General features: G+C 56.1%; 1 protein-coding gene across 1 annotated transcript; it reads left to right on the top strand.

The window, feature by feature from the left end:
* The first annotated feature begins 1,834 nt into the window (after positions 1–1,834).
* ECE1 (endothelin converting enzyme 1) lies at positions 1,835–9,985 on the top strand. Its single transcript, XM_010020119.1, is given in 20 exon segments — positions 1,835–1,921; positions 2,813–2,896; positions 2,899–2,962; positions 3,535–3,747; positions 5,084–5,208; positions 5,951–5,997; positions 5,999–6,155; positions 6,247–6,438; positions 6,938–7,080; positions 7,161–7,275; positions 7,491–7,601; positions 7,823–7,921; positions 8,036–8,113; positions 8,490–8,593; positions 8,786–8,896; positions 9,025–9,092; positions 9,171–9,361; positions 9,454–9,549; positions 9,814–9,944; positions 9,946–9,985. Coding segments are annotated over 20 exon segments (2,256 nt in total).
* Positions 9,986–10,936: the final 951 nt, after the last annotated feature.

Genomic DNA, 10,936 nt, shown 5'->3' with positions numbered 1-10,936 from the left:
CCCGCCCCGCACCCTGGGGTGCCCCCCGCCCCCTTAGAGCTTTATTTATAATTTTTACTGTGATTTAAGCAAACAGTGCTGGCAGGGTGGTGGGAAAGAAACAAAACCCGCCCCGTTTTGACCCAAAAAAGAGGTGCTCCCGTGTCACAAGCTGGGGAGCACCCATGGGTGCTGCATTGTCCCGATGCCCCCAATGAGCTGGCAATTAGGGGAGGGGGGGCTTTTTTTTTAATGGATTATAAAAATACTTCCTGGACCCAATTTCCCTCAAATTAAGGATGCTGGGGGTTGATCTCGGTGCCCCCCCCGGGGGTGTTTTGGGGGGTGTTCAAGCTTAGCTTGGATTCCCTGATGTTTAATATAGGATAGAACCAGCATATCCTTAATGAAAAGAAAAACGTGGGGTTTTTTTCTCCTTCTTTCCCTTTTCCCTGCTGTTTGCAGGCTGAGGTGTGTGTGTGGGGATCACTGGAAAAAAACCTAATTTCCTCAGGAAGCAAAGTGAAAGCTTTGGCCAAAAAGCTGGGACTCCAGGAATTTGGAGCTATTAGAGCTGGGGGGGCTTCCTGGACCCCCCCCCCAGACTTGTGCCCTGAGCTGCAAGTTCCAGCCGTGTGCAAAGTGTGAAAATAAGGGGAAAAAGTGAAAGGGGATGGAAAAAAATCCATCATCTAAGCCCCGATTTCAGCAGCGATAACAGCTTGCAGTGAAAGGGTTTTCGTCTCCCGGTTCCAGGGCACCGAGGGGGGGGATTTTGGGGCTGGAAACGGAGCTTTTTGGTCAACCGAGGAGGGAAACTGCCTTTTTCTTTTAACCCTTTCCCTTCCCCAGGTGGGTTTTGTGGCTACTGAAATCCAGGCTGTGCTTTGGGATCGGGGTGGGGGGGTGGATGGGATTCGGTGTTAACGCTGTGAGGGGAGGTTTGGGAAGGCCAGTATTGGAAACAGGGCTGAGAACTGGTGCTTTCATTGCATGCTGAGGGGAAACTGAGGCACAGCTGTGCTGGGGACGATGGCAGCGGGATGGGGACATCCAGATGGGTGCAGACCCCAACCAGGCACTGCACTGGGGTGAAGGGATGTGACTAGTGCCGCTCAGCAGGACTCGGGGTGGGTTTTGGGGTGCTGCCCCCCTCGGTGGCAGGCAGAGGGTTGTTTTCCCTGGCTGGGTGACAGGGCTGTGCCAGGGGGGAAGGAAGCGGCGGCACGATAAGGGCTGGCTGCCAACCCAAGAGGTTTCCCCTTGTTTTTCTGCTTGGGGATGAGATAAGAGCTGGGCACCAGCACAAGATAATGCCCTGGGGACAAGGAGCAGGGAGGGAACCCGCCGGCAGCCTAAATTCAAGGTGCTGTTGCCTCTGGGTGCTCAGAGGGACCTGACAGGGTGTTTCGGGGTGTGCGCGGTTCACAGACAGGGTGTGGAGCATGAGTGAGCTGGTAGTTTTGGGGTGAAAAGCCATTTTCTGCACTCCCAGCCCTTCCCAGGTCCTGGGGTTCCCTGACCTGGGGGTCCCTCACCCTGCTGCAGGGCCAGGGCTGGTGGAGGAGGAACACAGGCTTTATTCCAGGCTGAACGGGAGGTTGCACAACCCGGCCCCGGGGGAACGTGAGGCGGGTTCGGGCTTTGCTCAGCGTTTGGCTCCGGCCCTCCTTGCTTTCCATAACCTTCCTCTGGCGTTTGTTTAGTGCTTTACTACTCCGGAGCCGGTTGGGATTGAGCTCCCCCGAGGAGGAGGCGGCTTTAGAGGGTGCATATTCCTTCCTCACTCTCCTTCCTCCTCCTCTTCCTCAACCCCAAGCCACTGAGCACCTCTGTTTGCTGATCCCCTGTGCAGATGTCGACCTACAAGCGAGCAACGCTGGATGACGAAGACCCCCTGGACTCCATTGGTGATGGTGATGGGTACCCCAATGGCTTCCAGGTAGGGCTGTATGTGTGCTTTAGGGGAAAAAAGGAGGATTTTAGGTCCTGGTAAGCAGCAAAGGGGGTTGCTGAAGCGTTTTCTGCCTGGGACCAGCCTTTCTGTGGGGCAAAGTCCAGGCTGGGCAGAGCCATGTTGGTTCCTGCTGGCACCCAGAGCCTGTGGGTGCTGTTTGCAGTGCCCCAGCTCCCAGTTTTTCTGCCACCCAAACCCCTTCCCAGCATGTCCGGGCTGAGCAATTATGGTGGCAGTGGGAGCTTTGTCCCCATCCAAATGGGATTAGGTTAATTCCTCCCCAAGCAGCAGAAAAGCAGCTTAAAAAGGGCTGAGGGTGGCAAGAAAAACCCCCACGGCTGCCAGCGTGCCAGGTCTGCGCTGGAGCGATGCTCTCGGCGCTGGCCTCACTCCCAGCCCCATTGCTCTGTGAACAGAATGGTGCTTTCTGCCCCTAAACCAGCACTCTGCTGTGTTTGTACTTTCCCAACGGGGCCGTCTCCGCTTGCCGGCGCATCGGGATGTTTCCTGGGGATGTTTTTCGGCCGAGTGGGAGTATCCTGTTAAGGCATTTCCCGCCGCCGTGGCCCCCACCCTGTCCCAGTGCCGGCAGCGGGGACAGGGACGCCCGGGGGGTTACGGCCGTGCTCGAGGAGGGGTTTGGGGTGGCACAGGGTAGCAGGTGAGCCTCCCGAAACGCTCAACCCGCTCCCTTTCCTGCCATTGTGCCGCCCTTCCTGGCCAGTTTCTGGAAGGCAGCTGTCGCCTTTCCCAGGCCGAACCGCGCCGGATCCGTCGCCAGGAGCCAGACTCGTGCTGTGGGCTGTAGGAAGCACAATGTGGGATGTGTCGGTGGGTTTTTCCAGCGGTGGGGAAAGGACGTTGCTCTTCCCCCAGGTGAACTTCCGCAGCTCAAGGAGCGCCCCGGGGTGCTGGGCTGAGCGGACACGCGCCGAGAAGCAGCTCGTGGTGCTGGGGGGGGGGCTGGGGGGCTGGGGGCCGTGCTGGTGGCGTGTCTGCTGGGTCTCATCTTCCAGTACAGAGCCCGTAAGTCCTTGCACCATACAGGGATCCTACCCTCTTGAGCAGTGTGGGATGCTGGGGGGTTCCCTGGGATGGGATGCTTGGGTGCAGGATGGGATGCTCCTCTGCATTCTTTATTGTGGAGTGTGATGCTTGAGCACAGGATGGGGTACTTGCCTGAATCCTTCATCCCAGGGTAGGATGCTTGGGCACGGGGCAGGATGCTTAGGGGCAGGATGGGGTTCTTGCCCGCATGCCTTACCATGGAATGGGATGAGCAGGCAGGATGCTCAGCATGGGTTGGGATGCTGCTCTGTATTGTCCTGGAGCGGGATGTTATGGTACAGGGCAGGATATTTGGGTACCAAATGGGATGTTTGCCCACAACCTTCACAGAATCCCAGACTGGTTTGGGTTGGAAGGGACCTTAAAGCTCATCCAATTGCGACCCCCTGCCATGGGCATGGACACCTTCCACTAGGCCAGGTTGCTCCAAGCCCCTGTGTCCAACCTGGCCTTCATCACGGGGCAGGATGCTCCATGGGGAAGCTCATCATGGCACGGTGCAGGAGCTGAACTCTCATTCCCTCCCGCAGGGGTGCCGGCTGTGTGCCTGTCGGAAGCCTGCATCTCCGTCACCAGCTCCATCCTCAGCTCGCTGGACCGGGCGGTGAATCCCTGTGAGGACTTCTTCAGCTACGCCTGCGGGGGCTGGATCAAGGCCAACCCCCTCCCTGATGGCCACTCACGCTGGGGCACGTTCAACAACCTCTGGGAGCACAACCAGGCCATCATGAAGCATCTGCTGGGTGAGTCCATGGGAGCGGTGGGACCTGCGGTGTCAAGGAGCCCCGTTAGGTCTGGGGATGCCAAAAACATGTCTAGGGGGATGTCAGGTTGGACTTAAACCCCAGCGTCAAACCAGCCCGTGACGCATGTGCTGCAAGGACATTGGGAAGCAGATCCTGGCTGTGTTTGCTCTCCTGGCTGCCCCTGGGATTTTTGACCATGGCGTTGCAGCTCTTTAGTGCCGAGTAGGGGAAGGGTCCTGGCCTTGGCTCTGCAAACCCTGTGGTGATGTTCCGAGGAGCTCTGAAATTCAGGATTTGCACCCAAGACTGCTTCCAGAGTGTATAACACCCCAATATCACCCCAAATATATGGGTTTTTTTTCCTCCTGCTCTATCTTCCAGCCTTGCGAGTTGCTTTTTGGGTGGGCTGGCTGCCAATCTGGCCATTTTTTGGGACCAAAGCTCTCTCAGCAGGGGGAGGATCCTGGGCTCAGCCTCTGCGTGTGAGCACCAAAGCGGGGTGGCTTATCCAAGTGACCGGCGGGGATGGTTTGTTCAAGCTTTGAGCAAACAACTGGCTCCTTATCAGCACTTTCCACCACTCTGGGGCTGGTTATCTGGAAAGAGAAGGTTTGGGAAGACTGTTGTCTTTTGGGAGAAGCGGAGGGAGCGCAGGAACAGCTTCATCCCGGTTCTTCCTGCAGAAATCTGGTGCTGGTTTTACTGGGAGAAGGGACCAGGCCTCCAGCCAAGTGGTCGCGCTCGGCATTTCCTTGAATTCCTTGGAGCTGAGGGACCTTTAGTTAATAAACCCACACAGCTGGGAAGCCAAAGGTGCAAGCTGTGTCATGAGGAACATCAGATAATAAAAACCAAACCTCAAGGGAGGCAGAATTTTAGAGCAGGGGGGGATAAAAGGTTGGGTTTGGAGGCGGAGGAGAAAAATGGGTTTATTGTTTCTTCTTGCAGGAATAAATAATATAAGGCTGGGGAGCACTGGAACAGGGGCAAGGGCAGCGCAGGGGGATGGGTGATGGTGGGAACATCAGAGCTGCTGGAAAAATGCTTTTTTTGTTTTCCCTTTCTTTATCTTTCTGCTCCAAGGAGCTGGAGTAGTCGCTGCGGGTGGGAAAGGAGATGGGGGCAGGAGGCCAGGAAGGGACTTGGGGCCATGGGATGCTTTTGGAGGCACGGAGGGAGCTGGCAGGGCAAACCTCAGAGCCTGGTTTTGCCCAAATGAGGCTGGATTTTTCTCTGGAGGAAAGGTGGGAGCTCTGTGCACCGTCAGTGCACATGGGGGGCTGGATGCCCATCCCTGGGACCCCCTGTGAGACCCCCTGCGTACCTCCTGCAGAAAACACCACGGCCAACGTGTCGAGCGAGGCAGAGCGCAAAGCGCAGCGTTACTACCAAGCTTGCATGAATGAGAGCAAGATCGAGGAGCTGCGTGCCACCCCGCTTGTGGAGCTCATCCAAAAGGTTCAGACACTTCCTTGGGGAAAAGCTATCTTTGTTTTGTCTGCAAAATGGGGGGAACAGCTCATTTATGGGCAGTCCCAGCACACTACAGACCCCATTCTGGGTGCTTCCTAGGGAAGAGCATCCCCCAGAGGAGGCAGGCAGAGAGAGGCAGGGATTTATCATGGAATTAGACTGGTTTGGGTTGAAGGGACCTTAAAGCTCACCCAGTTTCAACCCCTGCCATGGGCAGGGACACCTTCCACTAGAGCAGGTTGCTCTAAACCCCTGTGTCCACGCTGGCCTTGAACACTGCCAGGGATGGGGCAGCCACAGCTTCTCTGGGCACCCTGTGCCAGCGCCTCAGCACCCTCCCAGGGAAGAACTCCTTCTTAAGATCCCATCTGATATCTATAGGCATAGATTTATAGGCAGCTCGTGCCACTCCTGTTTTCTTTAGCCCCACTGCGAGATGTTTCCCTCCAGGACAGGTATTAGGTGGATATTTGAGCAATTCCAGGTGGTTATTCCTTACCCAAAAGCCGGTTGCTGTCTGTCCCCAGTCAGCACCCTCCCAGGGAAGAACTCCTTCTTAAGATCCCATCTGATATCTATAGGCATAGATTTATAGGCAGCTCGTGCCACTCCTGTTTTCTTTAGCCCCACTGCGAGATGTTTCCCTCCAGGACAGGTATTAGGTGGATATTTGAGCAATTCCAGGTGGTTATTCCTTACCCAAAAGCCGGTTGCTGTCTGTCCCCAGCTGGGTGGCTGGAACATCACGGGTCCATGGGCCGGTGACAACTTCAACTCGGGAGGTGACGGCGCATTACCGCACCTCCCCCTTCTTCTCCGTCTACGTCAGTGCCGACTCCAAAAACTCCAACAGCAACGTGATCCAGGTGGATCAGTCGGGGTTGGGCCTGCCCTCACGGGATTACTACCTCAACAAGACAGAGAATGAGAAGGTAAGGTTGTTGGAGGAAAGGTGGATTTGAGGGGAGGTGCCATGGGTGAGTGGCACCCACCATGCTGATCCCCCCCTCTCCTATGGCATAGGTGCTCGCCGGGTACCTGAACTACATGGTGCAGTTGGGGATGTTCTTGGGAGGCACTGATGAGGAGTCGACTCGGCAGCAGATGCAGCAGATCTTGGACTTTGAGACGGCGTTGGCCAACATCACCATCCCACAGGAGAAGCACCGGGATGAGGAGGTCATCTACCATAAAATGACGGCTGGAGACCTAAAGGTAGGGATGGAGTTGGTGAGCCTCCCTGCTCCGCTGTGGTTTGGGAAGTGCAGGGGATGGATGGAGGTGATGCAGCTCCTCTGAGGAAGCCCGACACAGCCTGGGAAGCTCTAGTGCAGTGGCTTAGCCTGTGTCCTCCTTGGGGGAATCCCACCCTGAGCTGTTCCTCCAGCCTCCAGACCACCCCTGGGGCTGGTATCTGTCCCGCTGTGGTACTGCTGCCTGCGGACACCGGCCCAGTCACCTCCCTGCATCCCCAGAGGGGCCCTAATGGGTTGTGTCAACATCTTTGACACCCGCCCTGCTTTTTTTCCTTTGTGGGAGGAAATTGTTTACTCCCCTCTGACCTTTCAAGGCTGCTGCTGTTATGGGAACCAGCCTCTGCAAAATCAGCTGAGTCCCTCAAACTGGGGCTGATGCAGCCGCTTCCAGCTCGGGAAGCAGTTGCCACCCCGCTCCAATGGATTCTGGGTCCATAGCAGTGCCATGGCTTTTGCAGGAGCTGGCACCAGCCGTGGACTGGATGCCCTTCCTCAGCACGGTGTTCTACCCTGTGGAGCTCAATGAATCTGAGCCCGTCGTGGTCTATGCCAAGGAGTACCTGGAGCAGGTCTCTGACCTCATCCTGGCCACAGATAAATGGTGAGAGCCCCCAGCCCGCACAGAGGGTGCGCAGCGTGGGCAGGAACATCCCACTGCTCACTCACCACCTCTCGCTGCAGTCTCCTCAACAACTACATGATCTGGAACCTGGTGCGGAAAACCAGCCCCTTCCTTGACCAGCGCTTCCAGGACGCTGAGGAAAAATTCATGGAAGTGATGTATGGGACGAAGAAGGTGAGTGTGGAGCCCCCGGTGCCCCCAAATCACCATTAAAATGGTGACAGCTTTTTAAGCCAAGTCCTTGTCATGTTGCATCCAAAAGAGAGGTGTGGGTCAGGTTTTGGGGTGGCAGCTCCAACGCAGGGATGCGGACCTCACCTCCTGGCAGGGCAAGGGAGTGGGAAGGTTTTGACCGTGCCACCACTGATGCCCACCTCTGTCCCATGCAGACCTGCCTCCCACGCTGGAAGTTCTGCATCAGTGACACTGACAACAACCTGGGCTTCGCCCTGGGGGCCATGTTTGTCAAGGCCACCTTCGCCGAGGACAGCAAGCAAGTGGTACGTCCCCCATGTGGGTCCCAGTGCCAGATGGCGCAGATGCTGTTTCTCTCTCCACCTTATTTTGTTCACTGTACATCTCCGTTTGCTGGGTTTTTCACTGGTCCACATTCCATCTTGGCCTCCCAGCTTCTTCCTCCCCACTGGTGCGAAGGGTCCTTGACCTGTCTGGGGTGGGAAGCCGGCTCTGGCCCGATGCTGTGCTGCTTTGTTTTGTCCAGGCAGAGGAAATGATTGCAGAGATTAAAACAGCCTTTGAGGAAAGCCTGGAGACCCTGCAGTGGATGGATGAAGAGACAAGGAAATCAGCCAAAGAGAAGGTGAGGTGCCGGCAGCGCTTGGAGGAGAGGGCGTTAGTGAAGGGTGGTGGAGCTGGGCAAGTATGTCCTTCCACCCCGGCACCAAAAGCACTGTGGTCCTTGTCACCCCACCAGGCAGATGCCATCTACAACATGATTGGCTACCCCAAGTTCATCATGGACCCCAAGGAGCTGGATAAAGTCTTTAATGACGTGAGTTGGTCGGATATGTCCATTGGGTCTCCTATTCCCCCCTCCACTAGAACATGCAGGATGTGCCCATCAACAGGGCCCCAGGTTTTCTCCTGAAGGGTCTCACTGATGTCCTTGGCCCTTCTCTGGGGGCTTCCCAGAGAGCTGTGCACCAGCCCTGGGGTGGTTGGGGCTCTTGAGATCCCTGCCTGGGAAGAGGAGGAGCCGGTTTCCGTAATGGTGATTCACTGTCCTCCTGAGACTCCACAGATGTTGGAGAGGAGGAGAAACAAGCGTGGCTATAACTTGGCCGGCTCCGGAGGCTCAGACATGACCATGGAGGGAGGAGCAGGGCTGGGCGGTCACCACACACCACTCATGCCTTGCTCTCTTGCAGTACGAGGCCGTGTCTGACCTCTACTTTGAGAACGTCATGCAGTTTTACAACTTCTCGGCCAGAGTCACCGCTGACCAGCTCCGGAAACCACCAAACCGGGACCAGTAAGTCTTCTGCTCCACTTCCTGTTGTGACCAGCAGGGAGTATCACTGGGATTTGGTGTCCATCAGACCATGCTGGTTTTGGGGAGTTAAGTTTGGGCTGATGGCTTTGCGTTATGATAAGTGGATGGTGTTGGAGCAAACATCAGTGATGGGTTTGTGCAGCCACGTTGTCCATGTCCGGGTCTCTACAGGTGGAGCATGACACCCCCGACGGTCAATGCGTACTACTCTCCCACCAAGAATGAGATTGTCTTTCCTGCTGGCATCCTCCAGGCCCCTTTTTACACACGTGCATCTCCCAAGTAAGAGCCTATGGAAACAGGGAGGGCAGGATTCCCAAGTTTCCTCCTGTGACAACATTTGAGGCTCAGTTTCAAGGCTGTGGAAAGCAGCGGCTGCTCTTTTAAATCTCAGCATCGTCTCCTTGCAGGTCACTGAATTTTGGTGGGATCGGCGTGGTCGTGGGCCATGAGTTGACACATGCCTTTGATGATCAAGGTATGGCCAGGGCCAGGCGGGTGGGCTGCTGGAGGGGTGGCCAGTGAGGTGATGAAGGATCCGTTGTGGTTTCGGCAGGCCGGGAATATGACAAGGATGGCAACCTGCGTCCCTGGTGGAAGAATTCCTCTGTGGAGGCCTTCAAGCGTCAGACAGCGTGTATGGTGGAGCAGTATGGCAACTACACCGTCAACGGAGAGGCTGTCAATGGCAAGCACACCCTCGGGGAGAACATCGCCGACAACGGGGGCCTCAAGGCGGCCTACCGGGTAGGGCTATGGGGCTGGGGAGGTGTGGTGTGGGGCATGGTGTGGTGGGATCGGTGGTGTCCTCTGAGCCTGCTCTCCTCCCCGGCCTCCAGGCATATCAAAACTGGCTGAAAAAGAATGGGGATGAGGAAACCCTCCCAACTCTCGGCCTCACCAACCACCAGCTCTTCTTTGTTGGCTTCGCACAGGTAGGTCACTTGGTGGTGGGCAGGAAGGGAGAAAAGGTTCGTGGGGAGTGGAGACATGTCCATGTGGTGTTGGGAGGATGAGATGGCAAAAGCTGAGGTCTCCAGAGATGCTGTGTAGCAGATAGAGAACCAGATGAGGGCGAGACAAAGCTGGAGCTCCATCTTGCTGTTGTCCATCACTCAAGCAGGGAGGTCCAATTTGGCGCCAAGTAGGGCCCTATGGATGCAGACACCGGCACTGGTGCCTCTTGCCCTCATCTGCAGGTGTGGTGCTCGGTTCGCACGCCGGAGAGCTCGCACGAGGGGCTCATCACAGACCCCCACAGCCCCTCGCGATTCCGGGTCATCGGCACCGTCTCCAACTCCCAGGAATTCGCGGAGCATTTCGGCTGCCCCCTCCCCCGTGACCCCCCCCAGGAAATGTGAGGTCTGGTGACGGGCGAGCGCCTGGAGGGAACCGGCTGCTTCATCCGATGGCTGTACTTCCCAGGTCCTTTTGAGAGGATCAAACCACTTCTCCACACAAGGAACTGCCCAGCTCTTAGCCGGAGTGGTGCCCGCATTCCCGGGATCATCCGAGCTTCATCCACTGTGAAACTCCTTCATCCCGTTGCTCGTTTGTGGAATGCCTTCCACTGGGGGGTCTCTTCTTCCCCACCATGACCAGGCCATGTGTTTAGGCACATGTCCATGGGCACTACCCTGTATAGTGCTCCAGCCTGACCCACCATCCTGGCAAATTCCTCTTTTCTGGAGGTGATAAAGGGATCCCATGGCGCCGGCAGGTTTGGCTGCGTGTCTGAATGCACCTGATGGACTTTCCTCTCTCCAAAGATGCGCACATGAGGATGGAAAATATTTTAAGATATATTTTTTTGGGGGGGAGGCAAATATCTATTTTTTTCATGCCTTGTGGAATACACTGGAAAATTTCAGGGAAAATGCATTTAAAAGCCGCTTTTTTCTTTTTTTTTTTTTTTTTTAAGTAAAAGATGAGTATATTTATTAATTCTTTTTTACTCAGTGCAGCTGTAGGTGCAGCACCCTGTGGTGACAGTGACTGGTGACAGGCTATCTGCTGGCGAAACTGGATGGGGCTGTGGATGCAACTACCCAGCCCCAGATCCCGGTTTCTCTGGGAGGGACTGTCCTTGGAGAATGCTGATGGGGACATTGGGGACAGGGCTGGAGGATGCTGCAGGGCACAGAGGCTCTGCTGCAGCTCCTGGGATTAACTTCAGTTTCAGAGGGAAAAGCTGGTGTGCCAAAGATGTCACCAAGGTGGTGACTGTGGGTGAAGCATCCACAGCTCCTTCCTGTCCCCACTGAAGCAAGCCCAGCCATGAGTTCCTGCCCCAAATGCTTCCCCAGGCAAATGCAGGCAGTT

This window comes from Nestor notabilis, unplaced genomic scaffold, assembly GCF_000696875.1.
Source record: "Nestor notabilis isolate BGI_N333 unplaced genomic scaffold, ASM69687v1 scaffold17098, whole genome shotgun sequence".
Classification (NCBI taxonomy): domain Eukaryota; kingdom Metazoa; phylum Chordata; class Aves; order Psittaciformes; family Psittacidae; genus Nestor; species Nestor notabilis.
This window is presented reverse-complemented; position numbering and strand designations above follow the sequence as displayed.